Genomic DNA, 14,318 nt, shown 5'->3' on the forward strand with positions numbered 1-14,318 from the left:
ACCACAGTGGTATGTTGCATTGGCTTAGCTGCAGGTGGAGGGTGGAGCAGAGGGTTCAGGAACCAATGCCAAGAGAGGCCTTTAATGCAATTTATTGCTTAAAAATGTAAATTGTTTATTTAAGTTCATTACAAACAGTCATATAATACACAATGCATGTAGGGTTTAAAAGCAATCTCATCTACTCAGTGTTTCATTTTCATTTTATTTGAACAAATAAGCGCTTTTAACATGATGGTTAATCAAATTTGAGCAATAATGTTCTTGAACGTTAAAAAAAAAAATTTTTCATCATTTAAAATGGATATTTGTTGCGCTGCATGTTAATGAGTGGATATGTAGAGGCGCAGTTTACACGTTTGTGTAACATATGAAATATCCCCAGTTCATATAGCTGTGGATTGTGTCAAGAAAGACAGCTGGCCAAATAATTATATGGCATGAATACTTGGATAACCACCAAAATTAATGTCAAGAGTGAGCATCTGGTTTAACATTGTAGGATACAAGACAACTGAAACTGAACCAACCCCCCCAAAATACAGATTGGCAGAGCAAGAAGCTCAATGTGGGAGTGTTGCCAACAGCCTGCATTGGTCCGGCAGCAATATTGTAATGATACTTTTCTTTAACTACCAGTTCAGGGCAAGGAGGTGAATGATGATACCTATAACTACATGGAGTTGAGCGAGGAAGAGGTATTTTAGAATAGTAGAGAGGGAAATGAGTGGCGGCAGGTTACTCAGATTACTTATTGAGTCTCAAAAAACTCAATATGTAATCTGAGGAAGCATGTACTGGCAAGTTTGCTCTAATTTTTTTTTTTAGCTGTGGTTAGGTGGATGTCAGTCTTATGTTACAGCAGCTGCGTCAAGCTCCATTCATCAAGGGTCAGTGTACTACAACTTTTTGATGTGTCCCTAGTCCAACACACATGAATTAAATGCTTGAATTGCCACCTCAATATGTAGTCAGGAACTATAGTCTTGCTAATGACCTAATAATTTTATTCTGGTGTGTCCCGTAGAGGACATGTTTAATAGTTTCAGGACACTGGCCCTCGAGGACTGGAGCTTGACACCCATGGGTTATATATAGAATCACAGTCTTAGAGCTTGTCCACATTAAAAATGAAATCATTTAAAAAAGTGCATGTCCAGAATTACTCCCTGTCTCTTCTAGAAACTACATTAGTAATTAAGCCGTTTTAATATTTTTGTTTTTTCAACAACTGACTTTGTCCTGACTCTTCCTTCCATGATGAATGCTCATCTTCATCTTCAGCTGTGTGGGTGGAGCAGCAGCAGAGGTAGAGGCTAAGGATGTGGATGATGACGTTTGTTTGGCTGCTGAGAAACAGACGTGTGCTTCATTTGTATAGTTTCCACAGCATCAGGTCCTGTTTATGTTTCACTCTGAAAACCATCAAACACTTTAGATTCACATATCTGTTTGCTGCAGGAGCTTCACTCCGAATCCTGACCTGCTCCTTGTGCTTCAGTGGCTTCTGGCTCCAATTTTGGTCACCATGGCGACTATGCAGTCCCTCCGCTCACTTTCTGAGGTCAGTCGTCATTGTTAGCATTCATACTTTGTAAGTGAGCAGTTTGTCCACTGTGTGTATATTTTAACCCTTAACAAACTTAATTTACTCCATTTAAAAGATAAAAAAGTAGAATGCTGTGTTGCTGACCAGATAAAATAAAAATAACTGTAATGAATGGCCTTCACAGGGCCCCCAGCTCCAGCCAGGACTATAAAGGTCTTTACACACTGAGCGTGTTTTGTTTTCATGAAAAATATGTCCTTAAAAAAACCCACTGTGAAAAAATGTAGTCAACATCCAGCGATGATGAGCTGTGGCTGATGTTTCTAAACAAGAAAAGGAGGAAACTGAGATTCTGGGTTCTCACGAGCAGGTAGCAGCACAGAATTTCATGGTTTGATCCGGGAGTTGAAGATTTTGTACATTTCTCAGGATGTCAGTCGAGCCGTTTGAGCTTTTGTTAGCAGCGTTGGGACCACATCTGAGGAATCAGAGGAACAATTTCAGAAAGCTGATTGACCCAGAGCAGCATCTAGCTGTGTCTGAGGTTAAATGGTATTATTTTGCTGTTTCTACAATATTGTGTATTCAGTGCATTTTTGAGGTACTTTTGCACTTGAAGCCAAATCAGATTCCAACTGTCATCAAATGTGAGCCAGACCTTATCACCAGACTATCACTGCTGGGCCTCACTTGAATTCTCTTGCTCGAGCAACTCACCTGCAGACTTTTATTACTGTTCTTACACCAACTTTGTGAACACGAGAACAACACAACGTAGGATATCATAGGCCACAACCTTAAAGTCAAGGTCAGAGGTCAAGTTTACAGAAAATCTCACAAATGCAAGTTGATGTGTTTCAGTAGACATTCCACAAATAACAGGCAATGAAGTATAATTACTGTTTGGTCATGTATGCAGGTAAGAATAGACTGACTAGAGAGTTCACTCTGGTGATTCAGGTGTTTCAAGGATAACCCGGCACTCAGGTGTTCTACAACTTTCACTTCAGGGGATTTGTGCCACCTACAGATTCTTATGTACCTGCCAGCATACTGATGCTTTGACTATCACAGGGCTGTGTGTGGACATGTGGGTGCTCTGTGTAACAATGATATTTATTTTAGCACTACTTACTCCTGACACTCGAAAAAAGCCAGTTTTCATTCCTGTGCTAACATCTAACTAAATGCAGGGTAATGACTAATTAATGTGTTGAAATTCATGTAGTGGACTGTCTGAATGGGTTTTCTGATAAGCTGAATCAATAGAAGCACATCCTGTATATAAATAGCATAACGCTCTAAAATTTACTGTCTCTGTTGCACTGAATAAGTCCTCTGAGCTTCAGAGGACTGACAGACACCCTCACATTTATCCAGACGGATGTATTTATCAACTTGAAGGTTCATTTTCAGGACCTGAGGGACCAAAGCAGGCACAAAGTGCATAATATTTTCTTTATTGGTCATTCAGCACCTAATCAAGCCTCTCTGACCATATATTGCTGAATTACGATAAGATAAGATAAGATAAGATAAGATAAGTGTAACATAGGACCCACACGGCTGGTTTATGCTTAGACTGTCTTGTATTCAACAACGTTTTAATTCTGTGGTTTTTGGCACCCGCCTCGGACGCAGCCACTCCGACTCTCTCCCAGCATCCTCTGCTCCTTCTCACTGCAGACCCACATATGACACATCTCCCTCATTAAAACAGTCCTGTACACCTGTTCCCTCCCCGCCTCCGTGCCACCCAGAGAGCTCACTGTGTCACCCCTCCTCTGCAACAGGCCAGAAAACCACGCCCCCGCCACAATAAGATAACTCTTTATTGTCATTGCACAGTCATACATACGACAATAGTACAATGAAATTGGAAAACTGTCCCATGTCGGTACTACGTACAACATAACACATACCACACAACACAGTAACTTAACTTAAGTAATAAAAAGAAGACTAGGTGTATGTTTATTGCATTGTTATTATTGCACATTATTAATATTATTATTATTATTATTATTGTTATTATTATTATTATTACACCTTGTTATAAATATTATTATTGTTGTTACCCCCCAAAAAACTCCAGTGAGGTAGCCAATCAGGTCAGCTGTTAGCATTGATTAGGGCTATTGCGCTGTTGTAAAAGCTGTCCTTTAATCTGTTTGTCCACGCCCTCAGTAGCCTGAATCTTCTGCCAGACAGCAGCAGCTTAAATACCCAGTGTCCTGAGTGTGTACAGTCCCGTAAGATGCCACGTGCCCTCTTGAGACAGTAAGTGCTGTACAGGTCCTTCAGGGAGGGAAGAGGATGTCCAATGATTGGGGCCATATTAAGGATCCTCTGAACTGCCTTTTTGTGTGCCATGGTGCAGCTGGCGAACTATACAGAGATGTAGTATGTCAGCACACTTTCAATGGAGCAGCGGTAAAAGACAATCAGCAGCTTCTTCAGGTCTATTTTTCTGAGGATTCTTAGAAAATGGAGATGCTTTTGGCCTTATTTAAAACCGCCGAGGTGTTTGAGCTCCATTGGAGGTCTATGTCTATGTGCACAACAAGGGCGTAGATTTGGTTTTGGCATTGGTGGGGACAGATGATTCAACCACCAAACCCTGCCCTGTTTCTTTTTTTCCCCTTTTTGTCTTTGCTTCTTGATAAAAAAGGAGAAATATACTTGCCTACATATGCTATTCTACATGCTTTTAAACCATTTAAAATTACAATTCATAGTTTTACATTTGAATTATATAATGTTAAATTACTGTTAAACAAATGACTGACTAAGTATTTTAGAGTTTAGTTTACTTCAGCCATATTTCATATAAATCAGGTATCATACAAAAATAAAAATAGCTTCAAATACAGTCATGACAATAAAAGAATATGACTTTAAGGACTTAACAACATTAGTTCAGTTATAATACACCAACATCTCTTATACATTAGCACTAAGGGAACACTGAATGACCTGGTGGTTTTTGTCCATAAAACTACTCATCTAAGATTACCACAAAGTAAAAGATCTCTCAGCAAAATTATGCAACATTTTAAGCACTATTGCCCCGATCAAATCAGTGAGCTGGGATTTTTTATTCTAAACATGAACTACTGTTACAGCAACAGACATGGACTACTGGTGTCCCACACAACAACTCAATGTCCACTATGTGAAGGGGCCACACACATGCCTGCTCCTCTCGTTAACTGAGATAAACTGCTGGCATATTGGTTTTACATCTATACTGTCCAGTCTCTCCTGGTGGACATACAGCAGCATTGTTTAATCTCATTCGAGTCACTGTTAACCTTACCCATCTTTTTAGTCTTCTGAGAGCACTGAAACTTCTTTTAGCCTCAGTACATGCGTTTTATCCTCAGATTAAAAGTATTATTCTGTGCTTGATGTGCCTCACCTTTGGCCCTGGTTCTTCCCCTCTGACTGCACTAGGACATATTGCCACCTGATAAAATAACACATGGATTCGTGCCATATAAAAAGTGAGACATGTCAATTCAGTTTCTTTGTCAAATATACACTAATGAATCAATTTACATCAGCAGCCTAACAATTGTCATGATAATAAATACTAGTTAATCTATAGCACCAAATCATCAGTCAGTCACCAGTGACCTCACCTCTTCACCTCTGTCTGAGCTACAACATGGCAGAGCTGCCTCTGTCACCTGATAAATAACAGTGAGACATTCCAAATACATGCAGTCACACATGTGCTTCAAATACAGTCATGAACCATCAAGTCATCATCCAATTTCACCTGTGATCTTGTATCACCATTACTCTCTGAGCTTTGTGTTGGTTGGAATATTTGCAAAATCATGACTACCTCATGATATTTTGTCTCAAAAATTAACCCTATGAATATGTCAGTACCATTAGGAAGAAATTATTGTGTCACCAACATTTTAACGTTAGACATAATTTTAACAGCCTCTGTAAACTAATATCCTGGCTTGCTCGAGGCTGCCGTTTTCTCTGACAGTTTCAATCAAAATTAGAAATGCTACTCTAGGAGACTGAGATAACTAATAGTGCCGCCTGTTGTGCAGTTAGTTTCCAAAACACGTTATTCATGGTTACATACAGTTTTAGACTGATGTGGGCCAAAGCCTAGCATAGCCTGTAACGTTATTATGACGGACACATTTTATGAGTGAACTTGGCTTTAAGTGACTTACAGGTTTCTTTGAAAAATACTTTCTTATATCCAGGTTCTTCCTTTTTGCTGACGTCCTCCTGGCAGCGCAGGCTTGCCGCTGCTAAAACTAAACAGAGCTCCCTGAAAGGCACAGCCAATTACATTGGCCATATTTGTCACATGACGTAGGACTCCAGTAGAGAACGTAATTTAACTCTTTCTGCACCGCTGGGTGAATGAGACGTCGACATATGTTTTTTTCTTTCTAGATCAAATTATTGGTGGGGACAATTCAATAATCGCTGGAGATTGGTGGGGACATGTCCCTTCCGTCCATGCCAAATCTACGCCCTTGTTCTGTTAGTTGATTGGTTTGTTATTCACAGGGTGCAAATGAGATGGTGTAATGTGAATCTAGGAAAGAACAAGTCTAAAAATATACTTTGACAACTCAGGGGGTAAAAGAAAAAAAAATCAGGCTTTGTAAACAGCCACACAGCTCCACACTCCTGTTCCTCTTTCTCCCTAAAGCCTAAACCAGACATCATTTTATTGTTGTAACATTCATGTGTGATAATCCATCAGTATTTGTAGGATACAAAAATTAAAAAGGAGTTGTCTTGAACTATGAATCATGTAAAGCTACTCTAGCAGGTTTGCAGAATAAAACAAAATCCAGCTGGAAATGAGTACAAGAGTTCAACTTTGACATATCTGGCTACGTGACATATAAAGAAGACAAAGACACCATAGCTACAGTATTTTAACAGCAATAACATGACTTCTGAGCCTGTCTTACCACTGTTGGTTTGGATCACTTTTTTGTCCAGTTTGGTTATGATGTCTGTCTCTGCACCGGCGAGCTGAAACACACAGTCGTACCTGCTCCAGTCCTCTGGCTTGATTGATGAAAGATTCAGCTGAACACTCATCTGGAAGCTGCCATCATGGTTGGGGAGGATCTGTCCTTTGTCCACACCATCATGAAACTCCTCTTCATCTTTCCTCCAGAACATTCTGGCTCTGTGAGGATAGAAACCTGTAGCATGGCAGCTGACTACAGATGAAGGACTCCTCTGGAGGAGAGAAGCTGAGGGAAGAACTGTAAAGCAAATGAGTCTTAACTGAGACAGATGTTTTGAACAGATGTCATGGGATCATTTTTTCATTTTCACTGGAATGTTATTGTGGATTAGAGATACAATGGGTACATAACATATGTTTGCACAGACTAAGAAATATAATCCTACCTGATCTCTGCAGAAAGCTTCTCCCATATTTCACATACTTCTTCAGCCAGTCAGGGCACCTGTTGATGTAGTAGTTCTTGTTGTGTTCTAATCGAGCTTTTTCAGCATCCCATTTCAGTTTTGTAATGACAGCCTGTGGTTTGGGAGCGATCCATGTTAGTGTTTGCAGGTCCAATGCTATGAAGTCCTCACCATTGTAACCATACTGATTAAAACCTTTAATTTCTTCAGTCTCATCATCCCATTCACAGCCATTCGTCCTCTGTAAGATGTAAGGACCTGTAAGGAGAGATTGAAGCAGAGCCAAATGTCATAAGTTGATTATCAGAGGTGGATTAAATTAGTTTTTGACTAATATAATCATTACAATATACATATATCGGGCAGGAGAACAATAAAGAAAATGCTGAGCAGTCCTAGACTACATGGGACACTGTGAGGTTGTCACAGACACTTAGATGGAGATTTTAGTTAATGGGCATAAACATAATCAGAGCCACTCTTGGGCAAGAATGACATTGCATAATGTAAATCCATACAGCAGTAAATAATCTAATAAAACTACCAGAACTTCTCCATGAATATCTAAACAAAAAAGATGTTTTGTTATTTGGACTTGGACAGATTTGAGATAAACAAAACATAACAAAAAAAAGTCAGATATCTCCTGTGATTTATTTTATTTTTCTTAAAAAATGCGTTAATGAATGCATGCATGTGTTTGCATGTGGTTACACTGACTACTACATTGTACTACACCAAAGTGACAAAACACCTGAGAGAAACATATCTGCTAAGTCATAAAATGATCACACCTCAGCAAGATAAAGTTAAAAATGGATGTACACATAGAATGTATATGTCATTATCTTTTTTACCTCTAGTCTGGTTTAAGCGTTGCTTCAAGCTATCAATGTTGGCTCTGAAGACCTGCTGATTTCCGAAACACTTCTCAGAATACCAGTCCAGGTGCTGAGGGTCGTCTTTTACTAGTTTTTTCATCCAGTCCTGTGTGGGTTCGGCTGTCCTGATGTTGCTGTCACAGTAACCCACCTGAACTCCATTAACCGAAGCAGAAGCCACAAACTCCGGGAAGTCTGGGAGTCCAGACGTGGCAGTGAGGAAATATTTCAGGGAGTATTTCACTGTGAGGAGAGAAATTTTTAAGTTTCGAGATACATTTTAGAAGTGTTTTTAAACCTGTTTTATCACAGTGGGTTACTAAAGAACATGTTATAAACCTAATGTTTTTGTCATTTTTACTCATGTAAAATAAAGATTGTACATTAACAAACAGAATCAAATGAAAGGGAAAAATAGTATTCGTTATTTACGCCATTTTCCACTTAGACTATGTTTTATGAGACAGCAAAAATTGTTCATTAGTTGCATACCATACTTATGCACAGTTACAGTATTTTTCCACGAGTGCTGAAACTACCCATTTCACTCTCTCAGTGAGGACCTGTATGTTCATTTCACCCTTTATTTCTTTTCAGTTCTTCTTCTTATTTACTCCAATCAAACATTATTTTTAGACCACTTTAAAAACAACATGGCTGACTGAAGTACTTTCCAGTGAAAAACTGTGATAAAAGTTAAAAAAAACATACATTAAACACACAAAGAAAATTAAATAACAATAAAAGAAATAAATACATGAAAAAAGATTTTAAAAAATGAATAAATAACTTGTAAAACATGAATAAAATAAATAGATATTAAAATATAAAATAAATAAAATTAACAAAGTAAAGAAGATTAAAAGTAACCAAAAACTGACTAAGACTACAAGCTAACTCTGGTACTTCTCCTAGAACGCCTTGGGAAAAGAGTTTGTTTTTAAAAGTGATTTAAAAATTTCAAGTGTTGGGGCCACCCTAATATGGAGGGGCAACTTATTCCATCATTTGCAAGCCACAACAGCAAAAGCTTGGTCCCCCTGGCGTTTCAGTCTCAACATGGAAACAACAAGGAGTGACTGGTCAGTTGATTTATTGATAATCTTGTCTTGTAATTTGGTTAATCTTGTATAATTTCTGTTTTATTCGATTAATTTCGAATTTCAGCTCTGTCATTGCCATATTTCACGTGTACATTGAAAATAATAGGTAATAGATATAAATATAAAAATAGTATTTCATAAATAAATAAATAATAGAAATAAATAAACAAATGAACACACACAAACAAGAGAAGTCTATAGAGCTATGTTTGGCACAACAGTGCATTCAGATGATAATTCTGCAAAAGCAGCACACAAGACAGGCTAAAAAAAGGGGGGAAAGTTTTTTTTTTTTAAATTTAATTTAATTAATCTGATTTGCCTCTAAGACAAACGCAACATTTTTAAAGCAAAGTAACTTTAAAACGCTCGCTTTAAAAGTGAAAGTAAAACTTCCACAGCTTGTTGCTACACAGGATAGTAACCAAATACAGACAATGTAATCAAATCAAACAACCCTTCCAACAATCCCCGCAGAAAGTAACAGTAAGAGTTAGGATGTGATCTTGCCTGAAGACGCAGTGTTACAGAAGAGGAGCAGTGCAAGCAACTTCATTTTGTTCTGGAAATCCTGGAGCTCAAACCTTTGTCAGCAGATTTGAAACATGCTTTGTCCTCAACCTGTGGAATGTGGGCGTGTCAGACTGAAGTCTCACTGTCCTCATGAGGAAGCTACCACTACATCAACTATCACAACCAAAGTTCCCACGCATTTAAATAGAAATATCTAATCACAAACTGTTGAAACAAAAGACTATTCAGTCAAAACCATTTCAGCTATCAGCATTGTAGTGTATATACATATAATGTATACTTTCTGATACACGGTGTATTGGCGAGACAGAGCAATTATGAAGATTTAATCAGATATTTATGCATCCACATAATTTAATTTTTGTTTTATAATTTAATTTTTGTATTTAATGTCTTGCATTACCCTCGATTTAGACAGAACTTATTTTCAGGATTGATGTGTGTTGTTTTCAAATGAGCCTAAACTCACACAACAGAGGTTTAGAACAGAGACAAACACAGTCAGCAACAGAGCAAAGGATAAAAGTCTGCTTCTTTTATTTTGTTGTGCATGTTATCTCTGTGTATAATAATTAAGTTCTTATCAAAATCAAGGTTCACAAATATTTAAACAATCATGTGCAACTCTCTATGCAGGGCACAGTACCATATATGTTTACATCATATTGAATAAATAGCTGGTTAGAAGGAAACAGACCTTGTAAGAATTCTGAACATGTACCAAAAAACACAGAAAACAAAAATGGATTTTAACTCTTCTCACCACACTTATTAATTTTTTTTTTAAAATATCATTATCAATATCATCACCCAGATGTTAGTGAAGTCACATCCTTGAAGCTTCAAACGGAGCATTTTGGCCATTGCTGATTGAGGAGTGGACAGAGAAATGAGGCACTTTATGCTAACTACACAATTTAGGCCCATCCTAAAGCATACCCTAGTTTCTGAACGAGCATCATGTTGTAACACTTGAAATTAGTGACTGAGATTATAAACTCATCAGGAAACTGTTTACTGAGATCAAAATGTAAAGCAGCTGTTTGGCTGTCCTCCATACAGTCAGATAACTCTCCCACTTTGCACTGGTTTAACGCTTTGCATTTGCATTGTTCTTCAAACCTGAAAGCTGCATCTTTCTATGCATACACTGTATGTTCAGCTAATGAAAGCTGGTGGGTCATCAGCACTCTCCAAATGAAAATATTTCCCTTTCTGGGAAAATGTGATGAAACTCTGTGTTCACTCAGCTTCTTCTCACCGTCACTGCTCCCCTGCTAAGATAAACAGAGAACAGAAAATGAAATGTCTCCTGTTACAGTAAACAGAGTATCAGTTACTAACAAAGTAAAAACAAGTTGCGGCATTTTATTAATATTACTCACTGTTTGTAAGCTCGAACCCTGAAATACAGGCAGAATAATGAAAAACAAAATGATTAACATGACAGAGTTTAGCAGAGCCAGATTATCAAAGAACTCACTAAAAATATCACCAAAAATATCATGTAAGTACATATAACTACAAGGTGCATAAATTCCAAATTCATTATTGGAGTAAAATCTGCTGTAATCTCACCATTGTTGTTTCTTCTCCAGATGAAGAAACCAAAGACTGCCAGGAGGAGTAAAGGTCCTCCAACACCTCCAACAACAGGACCAACAGGAAACACTGAGGGAGAAACTGAAAAGGTCCAAAATGTAAGATCATTCACACTGCTGCCAAACCAAGCTGCTGTTTCCAGTGTTAATGCATCACTTCTGAACACTTGTAATTTATTGACATTAAAATGACATCACTAATGACTTTCTATTGACTCAAGATTTTCATGCAGACATTTGTTTCAGAGTTTGTTTGTTTTTTTAAATATGATGGTGTTGTAAACTTTGAGATACAGAACTTAATTCCTGAGCCTTTCTCACCCCAGTTTGTCCGGATCGCTGTCTTGTCCAGTTTGGTGATGATGTCTTCCTTAACATCAGAGAGCTGAAACACACAGTCATACCTCCTCCAGTCCTCTGGCTTGATTGATGAAACATTCAGCTCAACGCTCATCTGGAAGCTCCCGTCGTGGTTGGGGAGGATCTCTCCATGCTCCACACCCTCATGAATTTCCTCTTCACCTCTCCGCCAGAACATCATGGCTCTCTCTGGGTAGAAACCTGTAGCATGGCAGCTGACTAGAGAGGAGGGAGTCCTCTGCAGGAGAGAAACTGAGGGAAGAACTGGGAAAAGATAAAAGCAAAATAGAGAGAGAGGCTTTATCTGGGACAGCTGATAGTCATTGATGAAATGCTTGTCTATGCACTGGTTCATTTTCCTTGAAATGGTGCTGTAGAATAGAAACAGAAAGGGAAGCTTTTGCAACCATATATAATAGCATATGTAATTCTACCTGTTCTCTGCAGAAAGCTCCTCCCATATTTCACATACTTCTTCAGCCAGTCGGGGCACCTGTTGATGTAGTAGTTCTTGTTGTGTTCTAATCGGGGTTTTTCAGTGTCCCACTGCAGTTTCGTGACGACAGCCTGTGGCTTAGGAGCAATCCATGTTAGTGTCTGCAGGTCCAACGCTATGAAGTCTTCCCCATCATAACCATACTGATTAAAGCCTGTGATTTTATCAGTCTCATCGTCCCATTCACAGCCATTCATCCTCTGAAAAATGTGAACACCTGACAGGGAGAGAGAGAGAATGCAGAGCCAGTAAAGTTGTGGATGGTTAAAGATGATCAGAAAGGTAAATCCTGCTGCGAGTCGTCAATATTTATCATCAAAACAACACCCGCATCATAAGAGGAAAAGAAATTCTCATCTTTATTATTCTTGTCCTTGGAAGTAACATTTACTTCAGCTACTGTTGATGTACACAGTGACAGTGACCTTGTATAGCAGGGATTTTTCTTGCCATCCCTCTAACAGAGCAAATTAAACTAGATCAGTAATTTATTCTGGTCACTAGAACAGAGTAAATATCTTACTTGTAATTTTACTTATGTGGTAGACTGAGTGTTTTAGGTGTGTAAATGAAAACATCCAAATAAAATGAAATAAATTATGATGGGAGGATGTAAGTCTTGCTGTGTGTGTGAAGGAAAAGAGCAACATTTTAGGTAAAGGGTGATATTAGTGTACCTTCAGTTTGGTTTAAGCGCTTCTTCAAACTATTAATATTGGCTCTGAAGACCTGCTGATTCCCAGAGCACTTCTGCGTGTACCACTCCAAGTGCTGAGGATCTTTTTTTATTAACTCCTTCATCCAGTCCAGTTTGGGTTCAGCTCTCCTGATGCTGCTGTCGCAGTAACCCACTAAAGCCCCATCAACTAAAGCCGCACCAACAAATTCTGGGAAGTCTGAGATCCCAGAGGAAGCAGTGATGAAATATTTCAGGGAGTGTTTCACTGTTGAGGAAAACATGTCAGCCATTAGAGCACAAATGGAAGAATGAATTTATTTATAATGGAATTTTACTAATAATTCAGTATTTATTGCTCTTAAAAAATTCCTTCTCGTGAATTTTAAGCTAATTTCATCTTAAGTCAAATCTATCATATCTGTATTATATACTTCTATCTCCTTTTATATAGGACTGTTGTCTCGGGTTAAAATAGCAGATTGTCGCTTTGTTGGCTACACTGCCCCCAGTGTTTAAATATGGTATAATAACAAATGATGTACTAATATTCTCATTTAAACTCAATAGTAGTAGCAGCCGTAGCACCAGAAGGAGTAGTAGTACTATTTGTTGCTGATATACAACTAATTTAGTTACATTAATGGGAACTGCGTGTGACGATATCAACGGGTTGACAATGTCAGCAGTTCTTCCTCGTGATAACTGCGGATTAAATATCAATAATATTAACTAAATTAGGAGGAGATGTTTCAGGAGTGCATTTATGAGCTATTTCTAACTTCCTCCTACGTGTAAATAATTGTAATTTAGGAGATCATAAAATTAAAGACGAAAGTAAAACTAAAAACGCAGCATCAGAGTCCCGTTATACAGGAAGAAAGGACAATAACAGCTGTTGCAGCACAGACGTGCTTTACAGAAATAAAAAGGGATAATTTTACCTGAAGATGAAACGTGACAGGAGAGGAGAAAAAGACACAGGCTGTTCATCCTGTTTGTATAAATAAGATGGGTCCTATAGAGCTAAAATAGGCCGCTGATAAGAAATGTGAAGAGAGAAACTGGGGGTGTGAAAGCGTCTCTGACCAATAACGTCACATTTAGATGCTGGCAGAACACACCGGCCGACCTGTCATAACATATCGTGCTGAGTGCGAAAGTGAAGCACTGCATAATAAGCTGGGTTTTTTTTTTCTGTTTTGTTTTTTTGTTTGTTTTGTTTTGTTTTTTTAAGATTCAGCAGTTGAGCTTTTATGCCAATTTTACCACATTTGCCTTTTATTTCAAAAACTTGTTAAAATAGGTCAGCATATGTCAGAGATGTGTCTTACTGTAAGTAACTTTTAGGACCTAAAAGACAAAAGCATTGTCCTCCAGATTAAAAATGTAGATTTTTAAAAAAAAAAATTATTTTCAATTAATTACTTTTTAAAAAATGCGATTCATAATGCAGTGACTGCTTCATCAAACGATTATTATCATTGGATTTAAAGCAACTTATTTTTATGTTCCGCTTTTAAATAAAAGTTATCTGACAATTAATAAAATATAAATGTGTATAATCTTATTATTGTTATTGTTGTTGTTGTTTATGTCGTGATAGACTCCCTCTCTATCATAAAAAAAGTCTCCTTCCTTTACATAAATAAACAAACCTTCAGTTAATCGAGTCACGATGT

The 14,318-nt window shown here is 37.9% G+C and overlaps 1 protein-coding gene across 1 annotated transcript; it reads right to left on the reverse strand.

The window, feature by feature from the left end:
* Positions 1-4,329: 4,329 nt before the first annotated feature.
* Positions 4,330-14,112, reverse strand: LOC146363465 (uncharacterized). The gene is made up of 9 exons (XM_084918981.1): positions 13,581-14,112; positions 12,638-12,904; positions 11,899-12,177; positions 11,426-11,728; positions 10,967-11,186; positions 10,889-10,906; positions 7,843-8,141; positions 6,965-7,243; positions 4,330-6,816 (listed from the first exon to the last, which is right to left on the reverse strand). Exons 1-9 carry the CDS (start codon positions 13,627-13,629, stop codon positions 6,362-6,364), a joined length of 2,169 nt encoding a protein of 722 aa, XP_084775107.1. The 5' UTR covers positions 13,630-14,112; the 3' UTR covers positions 4,330-6,361.
* Positions 14,113-14,318: the final 206 nt, after the last annotated feature.

Source organism: Perissodus microlepis, chromosome 22, assembly GCF_051167445.1.
Source record: "Perissodus microlepis isolate ML-2025 ecotype Zambia chromosome 22, ASM5116744v1, whole genome shotgun sequence".
Classification (NCBI taxonomy): domain Eukaryota; kingdom Metazoa; phylum Chordata; class Actinopteri; order Cichliformes; family Cichlidae; genus Perissodus; species Perissodus microlepis.

What these genes read in the sequence shown, in the direction of transcription:
- LOC146363465 (XM_084918981.1), bottom strand. Translation starts at nt 13,629, where the DNA reads ATGAACAGCCTGTGTCTTTTTCTCCTCTCCTGTCACGTTTCATCTTCA. An exon ending in GAGCTTTCTGCAGAGAACAG is followed by an intron (nt 11,729 to 11,898) that starts GTAGAATTACAT and finishes ATCTTTTCCCAG; the next exon opens with TTCTTCCCTCAGTTTCTCTC. An exon ending in ACGCTTAAACCAGACTAGAG is followed by an intron (nt 7,244 to 7,842) that starts GTAAAAAAGATA and finishes CTCTCCTTACAG; the next exon opens with GTCCTTACATCTTACAGAGG.